The following is a 22606-nucleotide window of genomic DNA, read 5'->3' as shown; positions in this document are numbered from 1 at the left end:
TGCATGCAGCCTGGGGCCAGCTGGGGAGTCTGACTCTGGGCTCCATGTGGCACTGCTGCTTTGAAATGCCCTGGGGGAGCACAAGGCTAGCGGGGGGGGGGGGCCTTCTTGAATCCCCCCCCCCCCCTGTGCTCCTTGCAGTGCTATTGCCTTTCACTTCAAAGGTGGAGGTGCCTGTATTGACTGACTGAACTGCGAAGTCAAATTGCATTGACTATTTGATTAGCCGATTAATCTAAATTTAACAGTCTTATCCCGGAATGAGCCAGTGGTAAAGATGTCTCTGGGTCTGAGATCAGTGAGCGACAGGCCAATGGCTCTGCTCCTTAGCTTCTCTGTGGCTTATATGTGGTCCTATCAAACTGAATAATTTCAAGGGCTGGTGCTCAGTCTGAAATTAAACTTAATTTATCACTACAAACCCTGTAGCCTTCAAGGGCAAAGGGTGTTTTAGTGAACCCCATAGATCACTGAGCCAAAAAAGGCCTGCAACCAACTCACATGTGCAACCAACTCACATGTGCAGATCTAGGAATGAGCCAACTTAGGGATTGTTTCTATAAGGCAGTGGTACACGTACCATTAGGGATATACAAGAGAAGTCTAGGGGTATGTCAACATAAGTGAAATTTGGCAAAAAATGTCTGGGATTTTGCCCTGCAAAGGGGATTGGGGAAGGGGCAGTGGCATGTGCCTGTCAAATTGAATGTTTGGAGCTATGCACCCAGACGTTAGCCGCTCTGCATGTGCGCCTGGCAGGAAAAGTGCATGGCTGCAGAGGCTCCCGTGAGACCCAGGGTAGTTTCAAGTTGGGGAGTGGGTTTGGTCAGGGAGGAAAAAAATCACTTCCATTGCCACCTCTCTTAGTACATTTCCTCTCTGGCAGCCTCCCAGAGGTGCTCTAGCAGGAAGGGCATTACCCCCACCCCTGCCAGCAGTTCAGTACACCACATCGCCATCGCCCCTTGCTGTGGTGCTGCAGAGAGGAGCTAAAAGTTGAAGCAGCACAATAAGATTTTCTCCAAAACGCTCCCTCCCCCCACCGCATCAGTGGTGTAGGAAGCGGGGGCAGTTGTCCCTGGGTGCCACATGAGGGTGGTGCCAGGGTGGAGTAGGAGTGCACAGCCTCATGCAGCAAGCCCGGTGCTGGTAGGGCACTTGTTCCCTGCAGGTAAGCTGCCAAAGCAGTGCCAGGCGGCAGGAGCAGGCACTTCTTACCATATGTCTGGTGCCTGGCTCTGGGGGAGGGGCATTAGGTTAGAGCAGGGTGGGCTGGGGGTTCCTGGCTCTTGGAGAGGGTTGGGTGCACTGGATTAAAGCAAGGGAACTGGCATGCCTGGCTTAAGTTTCATTTTTAAGCTAATGGGCTTGTTTTGAAGAGTCTGTAGGGGTGGGGATGGTAGAGTGTAATCATGAAAAAGCTCCCATTTGGATGCTTTGAGTCCTGGCCGCAGTGTGACCTAAATAACCACCATCTTCCCTGACAGTCACACACACAGACGCAGACTAGAGCAGTTCAAGTCAATCTGAGACAGAATTGCTGGAATCTGAGTATTTTGTCATACTCCTGGCAATGCAGTTGGGAAAACAGGGTGGTACTAGTAATAGAAACAATGAAGAAGGAAGCCAGTTTTAGTGCTGCAAAGAAAAGTGGGTGTTGCTTATGATACCAAGAAAAAATATTTAGACTATGGAAATAAATTAAATAAATAGCTGAGCCTGTTTGCAAAAAGGGTACTAGCATTCAAGCCCAAAAGAGCCACTAACCTGGAAAGAAAACCAGGATATGAGAGTAAAGATCCTTTCCTCAGGCTGCAGGACAGGATAATGGCCTAGGGATTACTTGGGGGATCAGATACATTTCAATGATTAAGAGTAGTGGTAACAGCCTTTCAGGTCTTCAATTCAAAATCTTTTAAACATTCACTTTTTGTCATGTTCAGTGTTCATTCTAATCTCTTTTCCTGAGAACTAGTGAAACTCACTATCAGCCCTTCCAAATCCAAGGTTTCCTAGCATGGAGAAGAGGCCAGCAGGGCATGTTTTCTAAAAGGGACTTTAATATTGGCTCTTCTCTTTTCCTGCCAGAAAGGGAAGTGAAATCCCCAGTACACCCATAATTTCAGAGGCTTAATTTCTGAGAAGTCATGCAGTGAGTGGGCTTTTCACAGGAACAGACACCTGGTTTGCTATGGCTCTGTTGATTAGTTTTAGAAGTACTCTAATGCCTTCTGTGTCCATTTAGCACTGGAACTGGGCATGACCCTTCAAAGGCAGGAGAGGGCTTTTTCTTCACTCAGCACACAGTCAACCTGTGGAACTCCTTGCCAGAGGATGCAGTGAAGGCTAGAACTTTAACAGAGTTTTAAAAAGAGCTAGATAGAGTCATGGAGGTTAGGACCATCAATGGCTATTAGCCAGGATGGGTAGGAATGGTGTCCCTAGCCTCTGTTTCTCTGGAAGTGTGAGACAGAGGACGATCACATGGGGATTACCTGTTGTGATCCCTCCCTCTGGGTTGAGATCAGAATAACTCTTTAGGGGAAAGCTTTGGGGAAGGCCAAAAATAAGGGGTTGTGTGCAGGAGGAATCTGCTGGGGAGTAGGGGGGGGCGCAGGATCTGGGTGAAATATAGGGTGTGGGAGCAGGCTAAGGATGGGGGATGCTTACCTGATGCAGCTCCTGTGAGGGGGCGGGGGGGGAGGAGAAGTACAGCTGGCTCTGATGTCCTGTGCTTGTAGGCACCTCTCCTATTGGCCCTGATTCCTGATCAATGAGAGCAATGGGGGTGGAGCCTGCAGTTGAGCGGAGGGACAGAGCTTCCCTGTACTGCTGTTCCCCCAGCCAAGCAGGGGCTTTAACACTGGTGGCCATTCCTCCTGTTTGAGAGGACAGTCCTGGGCGGGGGGTTGTTTTGTTTTTGTTTTTTGGCTACACTATTGTCTGACTCTGATTCAGAACCAGATGTCTTTATCCTCTGCTTTTCTCATGAGACCAGAGGGAGAAAGTAAGCTGGTATACACTCTATAGTATGGAGCTCCGGCAAGAAGCCAGCCAGCCACCTGGGGCACTTGGCTGTGGCTGTGCTCCTGGGGCTCTTCTGCAGGCTGCCATGTTAAGCAGCAGGCAGGTGAAAGGGGCTGGTTGGGGATGTGTGCCTCTGCCACCCAGGGCTGCCCTAGCCCTCCCCTCCCTTGTGTTTTCTGTTGGGGCTGCAGTTGCATGTACCAGTTCTTCTTCCTCTTCCCTTGACTTTCTGGGGACAAGGGGAAGGTACTCCGCTTGTGCATCTTTCTCTTGCTCCCAGCTGCTGAGGAGAGAACAGAGGAGGAATGCAGCTAGCTGTGACCTTTCCCCTCACTCCCAGAGTCAGAGGAAGAAGAGCAGCAGCAGCGAGCTGGTATGTGCAGCTGCAGCCCTCTTTCCTGAAATGGCCCCCTTGGTCCCCTGCACTCATCCCTACACCCTCCAGCCCTGACTCTCCTGCACCCCCCACACCCTTGCTCTGAGCCCCTCCTCACCCCCAAACCCTGATTCCTGCATGCCAGACATACAACTGGCCCCTTCCTGTTCCTCCCCACGCACCACCCCACATTTAAATATCTTACAAGCAGGGCCGGACGGAAGGCAGGGTGCCAACCGATGGGGTCACCTGATTGCAGATGTAAGAGATGCATGGCGTCCCTTATAGCTGCCATCAGGCACTGCGCGCCCAGCTCCCGCAGCGCCGGCCAGCAACGCCCTTCCTCCCATGGACGCGGGACCCTACACGGCCTGGCGCACGCACCAGCAGCAACAGCCACGCCAGACTGGGCTGCGCATGTGCCCTGGGGGCGGGCCCGGGCTGTACACCAGCGGCTGTAGCCAGGCTGCGCATGCACCGTGTGCCCTGGGGGTGGGCCTGCGCACCCGAGGGGGGTGGGCCTGCTTCCCACAGGTGGGCCCACACATGCACCGTGCCCCCGGGGTGCCAGAATACCATGGGCCAGCCCTGCTTACAAGTACCATGGTATCGCCCCTCCCAAGGAGGGTGGAATACAACAGTACCTGTAAAATTTAAATGACTTCCACCTCTTCTTAAGACACTCATCTTTCAACCCACAATTGAACTTCAGATTGTTGGTCTTTAATGGTTAGCATAATAACATTTAATTAATCCCGTGTTTGTATTGGTCCTGCGAATGCCAATAAAGATCCTATTTGTCACGCTGCCTAATGCCATCCTCACATTAGGCTGTTGCTTGCCTTCATTAAACATTTGTCTTAATCAGTTTGATAGCAGCCTTACTTTAAAATGTCCAAGTAAAAGTTTTCAGACTCAGAATGGTTGAGAAAACATTATCATAGCGAAAAGCAGAAAGTATGACCATCACACATTTTGTATCCTGTGCTGCTGAAATAGTGGGGATGCCTTGTAAGTTGCCCTGGTATACATCCGTTCTGCACTGAAGTTGTTGACATTTCTAGGAATATAAATCCTCCCATTCCCTACTATTAAGTCGTGCAAAAAAAACCAATTTGCTCAAATGGAAGTCAGCTGCAGGGAGAAAAAACCTCTCCACTTTGGGGTTTTTAATGTATCTTGGACTTGTAGTGAGGATGGTCTGTATCAATGTCAACAGCCAAGGAAAGAGCTCTACATCAGCACTCTCAGAAAAGCACAAACTGAACACTCAAAGTGCAGGCATGTCATCTTTGACTTTTTCAAATCTGTGTTGCCTCAGGACAAGTGTTACTTGCTGCTGAACTTTGCAAAGTCTACCACACTGAAGCATCACCTCATATCGAAGTTTGGATGGTACTGTAAAAGTTGATAATGATGGAGTCATTGCAAATTTCTTTATGAAAAAAGGTGAAAGCACTTTGAGAACATTCTTGGCCATATTCTATTCAAAGGCATTTGGATTACCTCAAAGCCAACTACCTTGATTTTTTTCTTTGGCAACCAATGCTTCAAATGAGGCACAACAAAGTCTTTCCCATTAATTGAGATTTTAATCTTGGAGGCCACATTAGTGAGGGCTTTTTCCTCACTTGTGTACAGCCTTCAACTGATATTTGTGGGTCAGTGGCCCCCAACCCAAAAAAGGTTCCCCACCTTGCTACAGCGTGACAGGTAAGAGCCCCTCAGTGACTAGTGGTGGGGAAAACTTTGCTCCACAGCAGTTATAGGACCCCTGACTGGGAGCGAGTCAATCCAGCTGCTCTTGGGCCAATACCTCGGCCAAGGGTAAGACAAGAAAATTCTCCTCCCTTCTGATAAGAAGATGTGGTGAAAGTGGAAAGAGAAACCCGGGGTCAGAGGGACAATCGCAAGTGGTATGAGTGGCAGGAAAACCACATCAGTCTCAGTTGCACCTAGCATTACAAACAGTAAATCCATCAATGGCAAGAGTTCAGAGGTGCCCCAGTCTTACCTCAAGGCCATGGTGAGCTTCGGTTCCAATGTGCAGCACTGGGGCCCCAAAACAAAAAGGCAGCAGTGCAGGCAAATGAGGAGCTTCAGTTGAGGACAGCTAGGGCTGTGCAGGTGGAGGAGTGTGGCCTCTTTATTCACCAAGGGAAGGAGTGGCTTGCAGCCAGCCCAGATGGAATTGTCAGAGAAGCAGACACAGGGAAGCCACTGGGACTACTGGAGGTCGTGTCCCTACAAGCACAAAGACAAGACAGTGAAAGAGGCCTGTAAAGACAAAACCTTCTGCCTGGAAGTGGATGGCGAGTCCTACTCCTTGAAGAGAGACCATCCCTACTACACAAGTTCAGTGCCAGATGGTAACAACAGGCTTTGAGAGGGCTGACACTGCTTCATACCATCAACATACAGTCATCACTTCAATAGACTTTGATGCAGAATTCTGGAAGAACAGCCCAAGTTGCAGTTCTACACAGAGGCTGAGATTCCCCACCTGGAGGAGATGCAACTCAGTTTGGGCTAAGGAAGAAAAAACGGTTACTTACCTGTAACTGTTGTTCTTCAAGATGTGTTGCTCATGTCCATTCGCATGAGGTGTGCGTGTGCTGCATGCACAGTATCCCGGAGTGTTTTTTCCCTAGCGGTACCCGTCGGGCCGGCAGGTCACCCCCTTGAGTGGCACCACTATAGCGGAGCATAAATACCACTGCTCTCTCCCCGCCCCGCCCCCCCCAGTTCCTTCTTGCTGGAGACTCAGATGAAAGAGGTGGGGGGGAAATCGAATGGACATGAGAAACACAGCTTGAACAGTTACAGGTAAGTAATTGTTTTTTCTTCTTCGAGTGATTGCTATGTCCATTCAAATGAGGTGACTCCCCAGCTGAACCCAAAGGAGATGGGATCGGAGACATTCCTGAGAGAAACAAGTCACCAGTAAATAAGTAACGTAACCATCGAACTTTATTGAACGCAAAGTACTCAACTGATGTAGCAACATTGCCCACACACGTATAAACTTTCTCCCCTTATTGACCTATGCACAGAACTAAACTGAGTACCACAGAGCCCAGGGCAGCGTTATTTCTGGCTTGCTGGGTAATGGCACAATGTGCAACAAACATGTGGACTGAGGACCACATGGCTGCTGTACAAATAGCAATGATCAGCACCTGTGCCACAAAAGCCGCAGAGGATGCCTGCACTCTGGTAGAGTGCTCCCTGACCTGGGGTGGCTCCTTGTGCGCCAATACGGAACACTCCCTGATACGTGAGGAGATCCAAGTGGATAGCCTTTGGGCTAACAAGGGGCAACCCCTTCATCCTTTCCGCAAAAGAAATAAACATCTGAAAAGATTTGCGAAAGTGCTGTGTTCTGTTTAAATAAGAAGCTAAGGCTCTTTTTGTGTTGAGAGAATGCAGGGCCTGCTCCTTAGGGGAGCAGTGGGGCTTTGGGAAAAAAATCAGATAAATGTCCTGGGCTACGTGGAATGACACCACCACCTTGGGGAGGAATGCAGGGTGGGAGAATAATCTGACTCTATCTGCTGAACACACTAAATAGGGTGGATCCATGGTCAGAGCCCGAAGCACTGACACCCTGTGTGCTGAGGTAATGGCTTCTATGAATGCCACCTTAAATGATGGGTACTTAAGTGGACACATGGCTAAGGGCTCAAATGGGGGAGACATAAGTCTAGTAAGCACCAGGATCAGATCCCACTGAGGCAGGGGTGCCTGCACATGTGGGAACAACCTATTTAACCCCTTGAGGAACCTCTTAACCACAGGGTTAGTGAAAAATGATCTGCCCCCAACCTCCATTTGGAAGGTGGACAGAGATGCTAAGTGGACTGCGATAGATGAGGTGGACAGGCCTGCCTGATACAGCTCAAAAAGATAGTCAAGGACCACTGGAACAGGCCGAGGACGGGTCTATGCCCCTCCTGGACACCCGCAGGGAGAACCTCTTCCACTTAGCGGCATAGGACAACCTGGTAGCTGGCTTTCTGCTCCCTAGCAGACCCGCCTGCACACCCTCAGAGCAGGCAAGCTCAGGCTGCGCTAGCCATGGCTAAGCCATGCTGTCAGGTGGAGGGACTTGATGTTTGGATGTAGAGGAGACTCCCTTCCCAGGCTTGCGTGATCAAGTCCAGAACTAGTGGGAGGGGTTATGGCTTGTCCCGCACCAGTTCCAATAGCATGGGGGTACCCAAACTGTCTGGGCCAGTCCGGGGCTAGCAGGACAGCCTGATCTTGGTTAGAACCCTGGGAACAACAGGGAACGGGGGTAAAGCATACAGTAGGCTCCGTGGTCGAGGAGCGACCAAGACAGCCCGTCGATGCTGCCCCTAGGCCCAGGAACTAGTAGTATTGGGGACACTTCCTATTTGCCTGTGGTAAACAGGTCCACCGGGGGATGACCCCCACTTCCGGAAGAGAGGTAGAAGGGTGGTATCCTTCAAGCGCCACTCGTGGCCTCTAAAGGACATGCTCAGTGAGTCTGCCAGTGTGTTTTTGCAGCCTGGCACATACGCTGCCTGTAGCTGAATATTGTGGGCTATGCAAAACTCCCACAGGAGAACAGCTTTGCGGCACAGGGGAGAAGTCTGAGCCCCCCCTGCTTGTTTATATAAAACACTGCTCCCGTGTTGTCTAGCAGCACCGATACAGATTTCCCTGAGAGAAGGGTCAGGCAGACCTTGTACACCCTCCTGACAGCCAACTCCCTGATGTTTATATGCAGCGCCTTTTCGTGGGGAGCCCATAACCCTTGTCCTGGGGCACTCCAAATGTTTGCCCCAACCCTCATCGGAGGCATCTGTTTTAGTGTGACCACGAGAACCTCCACCTGAAAAGGCACCCCTTTGTACACTTCGTCGTCCTCCTGCACCCACTATTGCAGGGAGGCAATTACCTCCAGAGGCACCGTCAGGAGGGTATCCCACCGTGCTCTGGCCTGGTTGAAAGACCCTGCCAGCCAAGCCTGCAGCGGTCTAAGTCTCAGCCCGGCGTAACGGACCACATATGTGCAGGCTGCCATGTGGCCGAGCAGTTTCATGCAATTCTGAGCCGTTAAGAGTGGGGACAGCGTTAGGCCTCGCACCAGGGCAGCCATACTTTTTGTAAAGATGCTGGGGGCTTCGGAGAGCCCAAAGGGGAGCACAGTGAACTGATACTGGGTGTGGGCCACCACAAAATGGAGAAATCTCCTGTGACTTGGCTATATGGCCAAGTGAAAACAACCATCCTTTAAGTCAAGGGCCGCATACCACTCCCCTACTTCTAGAGCCACAATAATGGAGGCCAGGGTCACCATCCTGAACCTTGCCTTTTTTATAGCTTTGTTGAGGGTTCTGAGGTCCAGGATAGGATGTAGCTCTCCGTTGGGCTTGGGGATAATAAAATAGCAGGTGACCTTCCCCCTAGAGTCGTCCTCCATCTTCGGAGCCAGGGACTGTTACCGGTGCCTCGGTGCCGCCGTCTTTGGTGCCATGGTACAGGAGGGGCCTGGTTGTGCTTCCTGCACTGATGCTGGTGCACTGCACACTGCAACCTCTCGAGACGGTGCCGGTTGGAGAGCCGACTCCATGAGCAGCAGTTTTAAGTTGGAATCTCTCTCCCGCTTGGTATGCTGCTTAAAACTTCTACAAATTTTACAAGAGTCTGTGAGGTGGGACTCTCCCAGACACTTTAGGCAAATGTCATGGGGGTCTCCCTTAAGCATTGGCTTCGCACAGGACGCGCAAGGTTTATAGCCGAGCAGGCCTGGAGGGGAGAGATAAGAACTACAAACACTTAACTAAGTACCTAACAACTATAACTACTTGAAAAACAATAAAAGAACTGCCAACAGGCAACCACCACATGCTAGGAACTGCAGGAGAGCAGGGCAGGGGGAGCTCCGGCAGGGGTATTTATGCTCCGCTATAGCAGCACCACTCCCGGGGGCAACCTGCTGGCCCGACTGGTACCGCTAGGGAAAAATGCTCCAGGATACCGTGCATGTCGTGCATGCACACCTCATTTGAACGGACATGAGCAATCACTCGAAGAATTGAAGTTATGGGGACTTCTGACTCCCCAGATGCCATACATTTAATGAAATATCTGTGGTTCTGTGCCAGCAGAGCTATGGGATCTAGAATATGCCTTCTGAGAATGGACTCTTCCTCATTTATATTGTAAGATACATGAGGATCTGCTTTTGTCTCCTATGCAAGAAGAGGAACAGTCAGTGATTTAATCACTGTCAGCTACAGCACAAATACTCTTGGCATTTGGTGCTCTGGGATTGAATGGCTTTCATGTCTCTGTATGGACAACTTCACTGTTCTCTCAACAGCTGCCTTTTGAATTTTTTGCAGCCAGGCACTGGAATATAGTGCACATTGCCCCATCTATGGGGAAATTAGTTTGACCATTTTCACAAAGGTTCGTTCAGGGTAGTTGGACTTGCTGTAGCAAGGGAGCTGGAGTTCATGTTACTTACTGGAGTAGAAGTCCAGGATTACACTTGAGTTTTAGTTACAATGCTTTAACTTGCGGCATTTAGGATGTGTTTTTTCACACCAGAGTAAAAGTTAGTGAAGTGCCAGTATGAATCAGGCTCCAGCAGGGGGAGCCATGCTCCTAGCCGTTAGCTACTGGCCACAGAGGTGGTTTATATAAAGTGCTGGGACAGCTCTCTCTCTCTCTCTCTCTTCCCTCCCCTTCCCCCCCTCCCCGCGGGACCATGGACACATTTTCAGTTTCAAGCACTAAACTAAAAAAGTGCAGTTTAGCAAAGTGTAAAGAAAGCGTTTGTCTATGCTCTGGACTTATTTCTACAGCATCCAAGCTCCCTAGGAAGACCATAATCCATTGTAAAAAGGACAGGGCTAGTGCCTGTTCCACCCCGCCCCCCCAAAGTACATCCAAAGGAAATATTCACTGAAACTTGTTCCAAGTGGGGTTAGAGATGAGGCCACAAAACCGTGCCAAGGGTTATGGCAAAAGTACTTTATTATATACACATTACTCCACCCATACTGCCAAGAATCAGCTATTTTACATAATTTCTATAAAAGTGTAAAGCATTTCAGGGGCATAGGCTTCCTGCTGCAGCAGAGGGATTCAGGGAGCAAACCCTTCCCCAGAGATAGGGACACTGCTGATGTCTCGTGGCAGACAAATACACCAAGTTTGGAAACGTACAAGAATTGCAATCTTAGGGTCCTTCCACCTCCTCCACCCAAGAAGCAGAGGCCCAGCTCAGTACCAATATGCAGCATAAGAGTCAGAACATCTGCAGTTTATGTGATTAAACCAAGTGCCTCTAGTAGAGGGGAAAGCAGCATCTGCAATGTGTAGTGCAGAAGGCACATGGGTCTCAGTCTGGGGTGGGTGGAGAAAAAAATGGATTATAATATTTAGTGCATGTGGAGCAGAGACCAGCTAGCTCAGTTATGTCCTCCATGAAGGGAGAGAGGGAGACAGAAGACCAAATATTCTGTCTAGAAATGTAAAAGTGTGCTCATAACAGGCATAGCCAATCTAAGGGGCAATAATTTGCATAGTGGATGAGGCACAAGGCACAAGACCCCTAGTCTGCATGAGACATGAAATTCCCCAGATTTCACTGAGGAGCCTAGACTGTTAACACTGGAGAGAACTCCTGAGACATCAAAGCCTCTCTTTCTGTTCTCTCCAGATTTAGTTCACATAATCCCTGGAACCTTCACAAAATGCTCCCAGGGAGACAGCCCAACGCACAAGAGCAGGGGAAGGCTTGAGAACCATTCCAAGGGGATGAGATTGATCTGCTTTTGCCTGAGGTGGTTTTACTTATTCTTTGCTGCCTGTGAACTCACTGGTCTTCTCCCTCCCATGAGTTTCTGAAGACATTCTACACCCCCCTCCCCCCCCAAAAAAAACCCCAAACAAATGAACACCTGTTTTGGTCTCCTGCCATGACTCTTAAGTTCCCTCACGCAGGAGAATTCAGTGCAACTGGAAGTTCTGGAGCAGAGAGGTTTATAGTTTAGCAAGAACTGTTTTATAATTTTCTAGACACCTGTTACAAATTATTTACAGTCACTTCATTAGTATTTACAGTAACTGAAAACTGCTAGTGAGTGCAGTCAGATCAAGGGGCTACTCTTTGCTTACTCCACATGAAGCAAGTTTGAAGGCAGGGTGGTCAACTCAAGCTCTGGGGCAGTTGTCCACATCACTATACTGATGGGCCATGACAGTGAAGAGGATAACTCCCTTTTGTCCACCCCCCACCCGCCTCCCCAGCAGTAGTCACTCCAGGGCATTGGTTTGTAGAGGGGGAAGCTCGCACTCTCAACAAAGCAGAGACAGCCCAGATTAAAGAGGACTTTGGTCTCTGGGGCTAACTACTTGATAACTTTCGCCAGTACTAAACACACACTAAGGGGTGGTCAAGTCAAGGCCAGGAAAGGAATTGGGCACCAGTGGGATAACAACCACACTTGGGATAAGCCTAAGCAGCCATCCTACCAGAGGGAAACTACTTGAACTAGGCTCTCCTGGATTGCCTGAGGGGAAAGGCACTGAAGCCTAGTTTGTGACAACAGGAAGGTTTCGGCTGACCTACTGCACTTGGATTCCATTGAGAAACACACCTCCCTGCTAGACACTGCTGCACTGGTGAAACTGATATCCCAACTGCATAGTTTACATGATCCCCATGAGAGGAAGATTATTCTTCCTGGAGTGTCTCTCAATGTGCCAGCTTCCTGGAGCTGGAAGTACAGGGGACATGTCCAGCACAAAAGCTCCCACTTTCCAGTGCCACAGGCCTTCTATAGTCACTGTGCATCGATTGTCTAGCCAACTGGGGCTACAGTCTTAGAACAAAGGGCCCCTGCCCACAGTCACCATCTCAGAGAGGGCATCAGTCACAGAACCGTTTGCGGGGCACTGTCCTGGCTCGGTTTGAGCGGCGGATCTCCTGTTTGGCGTCACGGCATCTCTGGCAGATGAAGACCTCAGGCACATTGGATTTGCGAATCTTGGCACAGGAGAGATGGATCCAGGTGGTGCATTCATTACACTCTATCATGGGTCTCCCTGCAAATGGCTTCAGGCAGAAGCAGGTGATCAAGTCCCAAGCATCATCCTCTGGAGAGGGGAGAGAGACACCTCCATCAGAAAATGTCAGACAAGCCCAGCTTATAGCATAAGATCACGCAGACTGGGAAAGGCAGTATACATCATCTTGGAGGTGTGAAGACATTTTAGGGCTCAACACTGACCCCTCTCCCCAGAAGATTAGTGATCAGCTCCAAAGGAAACTCTTGCCCATCCTACACCAGCCTGAATTCCCCACTGACTGTCACCCATCAAAGGAAGAAGCCCAGCAGCAAAGCAAGACATGCTAGAGAGGCTACCAGTTCCACACACACAGGGTCCCACTCACCTTCTGCTTTGGTGTTTGGAGGTGCCACCATGAATTCCACAGGTGAAGCTGCAAAAGCAAACGGTCAAATGATTAGTATGAGAATCTCCCAAATTGAAAAATGAGTCATCTCCAGCACTGTTGACACCAGAGGAAAGAAGAACTCTGACAGGCCCTGACTATTCTTTTCAGTTTCCCCATTTCACCTTGTGTTGGGTGAGGCTAGGACTCCAGGAACAATGGGCTCCTCACAAAGTCTGTGAGCCTACAGTTCCTCCAATGAGAAGAGAGCAAGGTGCTGAGCATTGGAACACAATGCAGCTTTACAGTAAGAACCCTGACACAATCACCGTCCGGGCCAGGGACACCTGCCCCACTTCTACTACAGTTCCCTCCACACTAGCCAGACAAACTAGCTTGGAACTTACCACTGAGCTGGGAGCTGAAACAGCTTGTAGCCTCCTCTTTGCTTTGATCCAAGGTATTCTGACAGCTGGAGCTCCTACTCTCCTCATGGCTCGATTCTTGCTCCTTGGGTTGAAAATAGCTTCCTACTGGCACCTCACTCTCCTGCGCCCCATGTGTCCAATCCTTTTCTTCCTTCATGAACTCCTCCAGGAGGGATTTGGGGCGGAGCTCACCAGCTGGGATAACCAAGGACTCCTGACGTTCTCCTCTTACATAAGGTGCCTGCTCCTCTAGCACAGCCAACTCTCTCATTTGCTGTTGAACATCACCCAAATTCTTCATGCCAGCCAGTGTCACCTTCTGTTCCATCTCTTGATCCAAGATAAGCTTCTTCGCTGACAGTTTCTTCTTCTTGGTTTGCTGAGGGCGGGCTGCATATAAACTGCTGGGGAAGTCAGGGCAGTTGAGGTGTAGGTTACCCCCTTTGTACTTGGTGTTCCTGCTTCTACCCTCATCTGGCAGTACTTGGGAGTCAGAGGAATGGGATGAGGCCCAGCTGTCACTGTCCTGAGTGCTTCCTGTGCTGTTTTGAGGACTCATGCTGCCTCCAAGAGTCCAGGGTTCATTCTACAATAAGGACAAAGAGAAAGCACATAGGACTTGCACAAAACCACACCACAGATTTGGTGTTCTTAGAGTGCTTGGGGGAGGGAAGATGACGGGAGCAGGACAAATGACAGCAGAAAGTCCCCCAAGCCTCACTGCCAAAAAACAGTAGGTACCAGATCTGTGTCTCAGCACATGGGCCCCCTCATACAACATCTAACAATGGCACATGCACACACACCAATCAGTTTTACCTCCTCGGGGTAGGGGATGTAGCCAGCGTAGGCTAGCACGAACGTGCAGAACTGGTTGAAGTCTTCCACTGTTCTTTGTCTTTTCTGTGGTGGCTGCAAAGAATGACATTTTATTGATTAGAGAGCAGTGGTTCTCAAACTTTTTGGCCCATGGCCCAATGGAAACCTTTCCATGGACCACCAGTTGCTAAAGGAAACTCACTGTTAATTACATAATTACACTAGTGTGGCAGCTAGGGAGAACAGTTTAATTTAACCAGTAAGAAAGGAAATATTAATTTAAATTATTAAACAGATTCAATGCTTTAACTCTCTCATGTTAGTTTATCAAACTTCATTTTAAATAAAGTAAAATATTTATGTACAACACAAAAAGTTCCCATATTTTCTTTACTTATGGCAGGGGTGGGGAACCTTTTGGATCGGGGTCACTGATGCACAGAAAAGTCAGTTGGGGACCACCACACAAGTGGTAAGCCAAAAAACACACCCCCAAACCTCCAAAAATCCCCAACTGAAACACTTCACTCCTCTAGCGCTCCAGCCCCACCACCGGGGAAGGGAGAGGGAGGACTGAGGTTCAGGGCTTCCTATAGGCCAGATTAACTCTTCTGGGGTTCCAGAGTTAGGGAGGTCCATAAAATCCACTAAGCTCTGGGGTTGGGAAAAAATGAGGGGTTTAATGTATAGGAAAGGACTACCAGCAAGAGGAATGAGGGTGCAGGAGGGGGTGAGGGTGCAAGGTCTGGATGGGAGGTAGCGTGTCGGGGGAAAAGAGAGGGGACAAGAACAAGGAAAGGTGCAACGTGTAGCCAGGAAGGAGGGTGCAGGAGCAGGCAGCGGGTGTGGGGTTTCGGTGTGTGCATGGATATTGAGCATGAGGGGAACACTTACTAACCTTTGCACCCCGTGCAAGTCCCAGGCACTGCCTTCTGCTGCTCCCACTGGCCAGGTTCTGGCCAACAGAAGCAGTGGAAAGCCTCCAAGCAGCGTGCCGCTGTTCCCCCAAAAGGGGGAGGAGGAGGGGAAGAAGCGCTTCTTCCCCACAGCAGGAAGCTAACACTGGCGTTCCAACGGCAGGGGAGGGAGGGTGAGTGAGCCTGGAGAGCCAACATGGACTTGCTACTGCAGGGGGAAGGAGGGGCTGACCTTCAGCTGCGGACCACCTGGGAGGTGGCCACGGACCACTAGTGGTTTGAGAACCACTGGATTAGAGTCTCCAGCCTCAGACTTCTTGTCTGGGAGAAAACTTGTGACTAAAAACTGTAATTAAAGGCCAAGCTGCCAGGAACCAAATCTTATACTACAAGATAAGACTGTGGCAGTCAAAGGACTGTGTTTGCTATACTAGCCACCAAGTAACTCCATTACATGTCCACCACATACAGGCCTAGAATGCCTAAGCAACATTCCCCACAACCAACCCACATACAAAGTCCCAGACTGCCTGAATACCACCACAGAAGGCTGCCGTGTTCAGCACACCTGGGTGACCTTTCTTTTCCCCAAACCAACCCACACATTCAACCTGCCTAGCTGTTCCCCTTCAAAGATATGCCCAGAACCTGCAGCCAAAGCCCAGGCAGGTACCCCACCACATCAAATCTGCATGCACACAATGTATGGAAAAGAAATCTAACACAAAAATATTTGAATACTGAGCTTCTAAAAGGTTTTTAAATAGGGATGTTAGCATGTAGTCATTTACATGATTAACCGATAAGCCCAGGCTTAAATACATGTGCATCTCCCCACCACCACCTCTTTATCAGAGACAATAGAGGCTATGTCTATACTACAAGGTTTTTGCGCAAAAACCTGCGGAGCGTCCACACCTCAAATGAGCTCTTGCACAATTAAATGGGCAGTTGAACAGCTTTTTCCACTGTAGGTAAACCTCCTTTTCTGAGGCATAACTGCTTTTAGCACTACAGCTATGGCACAAGAACACAAGTGTGGGTGCTCCAGAGGGGTTTCTGCACAAGAAACCCCTATGGGAAAAAGCACAGGTGCTCTTTCTTTGTGTGGATGCTCTATTGCACAAAAGCACATCACCTTTGCGATGTGTTTTGAGGTGTGGACGTGCTCTGCGCAAGAAGTTTTTGTGCAAAAACTCTTGTGCAAAAGGCTTCTTGCGCAAGAAGCATGTAGTGTAGACGTAGCCAGAGAGGCAGCAGTGCAGGGGAGCAAGTAGGAGCTGATATGCACAGGGAATGGGTAATTAAGCCAGTTCCCCACACATGCAGGCTTCCACAGAGCTGCTTTACACAGTAGCACAGGAGATGGAGGGCAGGTGGAAGTCAGTACACTGATAGAGGCAGCAGGTGTGGGGAAAGAATGGGAACTGGTGCTTGCAGAGAGCCAGCTCCCACCTACCCACCCCCCAAGGTGTAAATATGTATTGGCTGAAAATTTCAGTGGATATATATTTACGTAATTAAATGCATTTTAACATCCCTAGTTTTTAAATAGGGTGAGCCCCTGAAGTTGCAGAAGAGCCCTCAGAAATGAGCTCCCTATATTTGTAGTTACAGGACTGGAGTGTTTGTGGCAGGGACCATATCCAATATCTTAAGGAAATTCTGCTGTGAGATCCAACGGGAAGGATGACAGGCCTCTACACAATTAACAAAGGAGAATTCAGACAGTCTTGAGCATTGGACTCAGGGAGTCAGGGCAGGATGGATCCCTAGAGTCTACAGCTCTACCTAGGGCAATCAGAATGGCAAAGCCCAAATGGCAGAGGCACACTGGGGAAAGTTTCCTCTCAAGACAATCAAGTTGCCTATTAAGGAAATTCAGAGTCCTACAGAGAGCAGTCTCTTGCACCCACATCATTCAAGACAAAGGGATGTAAAAACACTGAAGCCAAGCCCAGCCCAGCCCAACCCAGCCAGCAGGGGGGGAACTTATCTGAATGACAGGGGATAGGCCAGATGGGCACAGTGCTGCCATCTACCCCAGCCAGGCAGTCCATGCCAGCCACCCAAGGGCAGCAAGAATTCATGGTTGTGAATCTGAGTCAATGCTAGGGATGTCAGATATTGTATAATAATTGTGTAACTGCACCAAATCTTAGTGGTTACACAATTATTAGATAGTCCCAGGGGCAGAGCCAGCAGCCAGTGCACTCCTGGACCCACTCCTGGAGAGCCCCCTGCCACCCTGTGCTGCTGCCTTTGTATCAGAGACAGTAGCACAGGGCAGCTGCAACATCTTTCCACAGTGAGCCCAGGCCTGCTGAGGACAGAGGCTGCTCCGGCATCCTGTCTCCCCCCCTCCCCCCCAGCACAGGGAAGGGATGGAAGAGGTGGCTACGAGAAGCTGGTGCTCATGGGGAGGCAGCTTTCCCTGAGCATGGCTCCTGACTCCCCCCTGTGCTGCTGCCTCTGATACAGAGGGGACCTTCACCCTGCTGGCATCTAACATCAGAAACGATAACTCCCCACCCTCTCAACTGGGAAGGACACCACCCAAAGAGCACAGCTGGCAGCATCAATTCACACACAGAAGGGGAAGGGACCTGCCTGGCCAGGTGCAGTTTGTGATAAACATTGAGGGAAGCCTGGGATTTCCACATCCCGGGGCCTGGTCACATCCCAACCAGAGGGATGACTCTACCCAATGGCCCCTCTTTCCCAAGGGCTAAAGGACAATCACTCCCAGGAGAAGGGAGGGGCCCCTGGAGAGGCCTTTGTTGTTACAGTGAGTGGGAGGAGCCAAGCATAGGTGGAAGGTTTGGAAAACACATCCCAGGGTAAACCCCTCACTCCTGTTTAAGTTACTGGCCTCAAGGGAAGTGCAAACAGCTCACCCCACAACATGCACAGTGCTACAGAAAACTAGCCTGGTGATGAGGATAGGTCCATCAATGGCTATTAGCCAGGATGGCGTTTCTAGCCTCTGTTTGTAAGAAGCTGGGAATGGGCAAGGGCATTGATCATTTGAGGATAACCTGTTCTGTTTTCATGCCCTCTGAGGCACCTGGCATTGGCCACGGTCAGAAGACAGGATCCTGGGCTAGATGGACCTTTGGTCTGACCCAATATGGCCCTTCTTATGTTCTCAACCTCTGCCAGATGCAAGAGCCATAAACACCTTCAAAACACCACCTGCCCCCTGCATAGTGCCCAGCCCCCCCAATGTAGCACCCACAGCGCCCCAGACCCCCCTCAGAGCCCACAGCACCCCCACACATGCAGAGCCCACAGCGCCCAGACCCCCCCTCAGAGCCCACAGCACCCCCGCACATGCAGAGCCCACAGCGCCCAGACCCACCCTCAGAGCCCACAGCACCCCTGCACATGCAGAGCCCACAGCGCCCAGACCCCCCCTCAGAGCCCACAGCACCCCCGCACATGCAGAGCCCACAGCGCCCAGACCCCCCCTCAGAGCCCACAGCACCCCCGCACATGCAGAGCCCACAGCGCCCAGACCCCCCTCAGAGCCCACAGCACCCCCGCACATGCAGAGCCCACAGCGCCCAGACCCCCCCTCAGAGCCCACAGCACCCCTGCACATGCAGAGCCCACAGCGCCCAGACCCCCCCCCCCACAGAGCCCACAGCACCCCCGCACATGCAGAGCCCACAGCGCCCAGACCCACCCTCAGAGCCCACAGCACCCCCACACATGCAGAGCCCACAGCGCCCAGACCCCCCCCAGACCCCCCCCCCCCAGAGCCCACAGCACCCCCGCACATGCAGAGCCCACAGCGCCCAGACCCCCCCCCCAGAGCCCACAGCACCCCCGCACATGCAGAGCCCACAGCGCCCAGACCCACCCTCAGAGCCCACAGCACCCCCACACATGCAGAGCCCACAGCGCCCAGACCCCCCCCCAGAGCCCACAGCACCCCCGCACATGCAGAGCCCACAGCGCCCAGACCCCCCCTCAGAGCCCACAGCACCCCCACACATGCAGAGCCCACAGCGCCCAGACCCCCCCTGCCCAGACCCCCCCTCAGAGCCCACAGCACCCCCACACATGCAGAGCCCACAGCGCCCAGACCCCCCCTCAGAGCCCACAGCACCCCCGCACATGCAGCACAGTGCCCACCCCCCCCCCCACACACATGCAGAGCCCACCCCCCCCCCCCCAGAGCCCAGACCAACTGATCCCCCCGCAGCCCAAGCCCCCCCCCCCCAGCTGACACCCCCTGAGGAAGAGGCAGAAGTGGAAAAGCCCGAGGGCAGCGGCGCCCCAGGCCGAGCGGCCGGGGCAGCCCAGGGAAGCGGTCCCGCTGTGGAGCCCGGCGGAACTCGGCTCCTTCCAAGCCCTGCTCCTCGGAGCGGCCCCCGCGCCGCCCCCGCCCCGAGCCCCACATGGGGCGAGAAGTCCAAAGGGCGGGGGGGGGGGGTCGCTCCCCGACATGAGCCCGCCCAAGATGGCGCCCGCGCGGCGCTCCCGGTCCTGCCCTGAGCCGGCCCCCCACGGGCTCGCTCCCCGCCGCGGCAGCGGCCCCGGCCCCGGATCCTCCGGGGGAGCCGAGTACGGGTGGGGCGGACAGGCCCCCGGCTCCCTCCCACGGGCCACGGCCCCCGGACAGCCCCCCGCTTCGCCCCCCCGCGCCCCAAACCCGCCCTCGCAGCCCCCCCGCCTCTCCCCCAAGCCCCCGGCACACAGCCCCCCCCCCCGCCTCTCCCCCAAGCCCCCGGCACACAGCCCCCCCCCCCCGCCTCTCCCCCAAGCCCCCGGCACACAGCCCCCCCCCCCCGCCTCTCCCCCAAGCCCCCGGCACACAGCCCCCCCCCCGCCTCTCCCCCAAGCCCCCGGCACACAGCCCCCCCCCCCCCCCCCAAACCCCCGGCACACAGCCCCCCCCCCGCCTCTCCCCCAAGCCCCCGGCACACAGCCCCCCCCCCCGCCTCTCCCCCAAGCCCCCGGCACACAGCCCCCCCCCCGCCTCTCCCCCAAGCCCCCGGCACACAGCCCCCCCCGCCTCTCCCCCAAGCCCCCGGCACACAGCCCCCCAGACCCCCCTCCCGTCTCTCCCCCCGAAGCCCCCGGTACGCAGCGCCCCCTGCTTCCCCCTAAACACAGCCCCACAGAGCCATCGGGTTTTTTCCCCAGAGCCTCCCCGTCTCGCCCCCACACGTTCCCGACCCCCCACTCCTCAGACTCCCCTCTCACCCTCCAGAACTCCCTCCCGCTCCTCGAGACCTGCCCGGAGCGCAGCGCCCGGAGCCCGGCAAAGCACAACGGCGGCCCCCGCCCCCGCATTTCCCTGTCCCCCAACACCCGGCCCAGCGCACAGGCCACTCCAATCACCCCCGCAGGGCTGGCACGCAGGCCCCCCCCTCCCCAGCACACAAAGAGCCTCCCCCGTTCCCAACACCCAGCCAGACTGCCCCTGCCCTCCCACTAGACACACGGGCTCCCTCGCCCCTTCCCCAGCCCTCCCCGGAGCATAGCACCGTCCCCCGCTGCCCCCCCCGCCTCTCCCCCAGCCCTGGGCGGCGCGCGGCACCCTGCCCCCCCCGCTTCGCTCTCCCCCAGCCCTGGCCGGCGGGCGGCACCCTGCCCCCCCCCCTTCGCTTCCCCCGCTCTGGCCCCGCAGCCCTGCCCCCCCCCGCCTGGCCCCCACGGCACCCTGCCCCCCCCCCCCGCTTCGCTCTCCCCCAGCCCTGGCCGGCCCACGGCACCCTGCCCCCCCCCCCGCTTCGCTCTCCCCCAGCCCTGGCTGGCGGGCAGCACCCTGCCCCCCCCCGCCCCCCCCCGCTTCGCTCTCCCCCAGCCCTGGCCGGCGGGCGGCACCCTGCCCCCCCCGCTTCGCTCTCCCCCAGCCCTGGCCGGCCCGCGGCACCCTGCCCCCCCCCGCTTCGCTCTCCCCCAGCCCTGGCCGGCGCGCGGCACCCTGCCCCCCCCCCCCCCCCGCTTCGCTCTCCCCCAGCCCTGGCCGGCGGGCGGCACCCTGCCCCCCCCCCCCCGCTTCGCTCTCCCCCAGCCCTGGCCGGCGGGCGGCACCCTGCCCCCCCCCCCGCTTCGCTCTCCCCCAGCCCTGGCCGGCGGGCGGCACCCTGCCCCCCCCGTGCCCGACAGACAGCTCCAACCCCCCTCTCCACAGCGTGGCACACAAGGCCCCCCCAGGCTCCCTCTCCAGAGCTCAGCATACAGCCCGCACCCGACTTCCCCCCCCAAGCCCGGCCCACACCCTCCCCCCGTAACCGAAGCACAAGGTCCCCGGCCCCCACAGCCTCCGGCCCCAGCAGGCCCCCTTACCTCCGCCTCACCGGGCAGAGCCCGCCCGGGCCCCCCCCCGCGCACATGGAGCCCCCCCCAGCCCAGCGCTCCCTCCTCACCTCCTCGGGTCCCGGCGAGCCGGGGCTGGGCACGGGGCTGGCACCTGCAAGGGGAGAGGCGAAGGGAAAGCGATGAGCGCGGGGGTGCGGCCCCGAGCCCCCGCCCGGCTCCCCTCCGCCCGGCCGCCGCCCACCTGCGAGCTCGTAGCTGCTCATCCCGCTGGAGCGCGGGGCCGCGTGTGCTGCGGGCGCCACCGCCGGGCTCTCGGGGCGCGCTGGCCCCGCTCCCTCCAGCCCTCTCCTCCGACACTGGCCTCGCAGCCCCGCCCGGCCGCTCCGGGGGGCGGGGGCGGAACCACCTGGTGGCGGGGAAAGGGGAGGAGGGGCCTGGAGCCGGCACAGGGCGGGGGAGGCGCCGGCGCCCCCGCCCCCTCGGCACTTGGACTCGTCCGTCAGCTGAGCAGCAGACCTGCGGCCCCTCCCGGGTCAGCCGCTGCTCCCTGCAGCCCCGCCGTCCCGGGATCCTGGCGGGAGATCCGGCTGCACAGCGCGGCTGGAGCTCAGGCCTCCCGCCAGCCGCAGCACAAGGGAAGGCGGGGGAGGTGCCGCTAGGGGCCAAGCTCCCGCCCCGATCCCTCTTTCGCGGAGAACCGAGCGCACGCGTTTTAATTACTGCAGGACCCCCCTCTGGCTGAGTAATTAACAAGGTAGGCAGCTTGTTTGGGTAGCGGGGGCACAGTGCGGGAGAGGCCAAAGATGCTGGCCACAAGGCAAGAACTGGCCCATTGATAAGGGATATGGCAACTCCTACAAGTTTTTCTCCTTACCCAAGTGAAGGCAGCCGGCCGCAGTTAAAATGACCCGACCTACAGCGCGCCCTGCACCCTCCGGCTCCCGGATACCAAGGATCGAGTAGGACTAGCATCAGGGCAGGCCTGCCTGTGAGATAAAGCCAGTACTAGCCCTCTCACCACCTAGTCCCCTGTGGTAGGATGGGAAGTCACTCTCTCACTGAGCTTTCGCTCACACCACCGTTTACTGCTGTGTAACCATTTCTCCAAAATACTTATTGGGAGAGAGATTGAAATCCTCCTTAAAGCCATCATAAAAGCCTTACCTGCCTAAAGGGGAGCAGAACTATCCCAATTTGGGAGCAAGAGAGCAGTAACATCCTTCGGAAAAGGCTGAGAGAAGCAAAGAGCTGGGGTGTATTTTCAATAGGGCTGCAATCTTACCAAGGGGATCGTGAACAGGACAGAACAGTTATAGAGCCCACCACA

At 54.4% G+C, this 22606-nt stretch overlaps 1 protein-coding gene and 1 pseudogene across 3 annotated transcripts; one reads left to right on the top strand and one right to left on the bottom strand.

Moving 5' to 3' along the window:
- Positions 1 to 4599: 4599 nt before the first annotated feature.
- Positions 4600 to 11308, top strand: LOC149523845 (uncharacterized; annotated as a pseudogene).
- Positions 10391 to 21679, bottom strand: LOC102457253 (PHD finger protein 13-like). 3 transcript variants are annotated; one of them, XM_075938115.2, is made up of 6 exons: positions 21521 to 21679; positions 21387 to 21430; positions 14087 to 14179; positions 13247 to 13853; positions 12840 to 12887; positions 10391 to 12541 (listed from the first exon to the last, which is right to left on the bottom strand). In XM_075938115.2, the coding sequence occupies exons 1-6, from the start codon at positions 21540 to 21542 to the stop codon at positions 12315 to 12317; spliced, it is 1041 nt and encodes a 346-aa protein (XP_075794230.1). In that variant the 5' UTR covers positions 21543 to 21679; the 3' UTR covers positions 10391 to 12314. The 3 variants fall into 3 exon arrangements, with proteins under 3 accessions (XP_075794230.1, XP_075794229.1, XP_006138518.3); XM_075938114.2 differs by having other exon boundaries at positions 21387 to 21678; XM_006138456.4 differs by lacking the exons at positions 21387 to 21430; positions 21521 to 21679 and adding an exon at positions 18042 to 18218.
- Between the last annotated feature and the right edge of the window lie 927 nt (positions 21680 to 22606).

The sequence above is a fragment of the Pelodiscus sinensis genome, chromosome 10 (genome assembly GCF_052426305.1).
Source record: "Pelodiscus sinensis isolate ZL-2025 chromosome 10, ASM5242630v1, whole genome shotgun sequence".
Taxonomy (NCBI): Eukaryota; Metazoa; Chordata; order Testudines; family Trionychidae; genus Pelodiscus; species Pelodiscus sinensis.
Note: the sequence above shows the minus strand (reverse complement) of the source record. Positions and strands in the feature narration are given on the sequence as shown.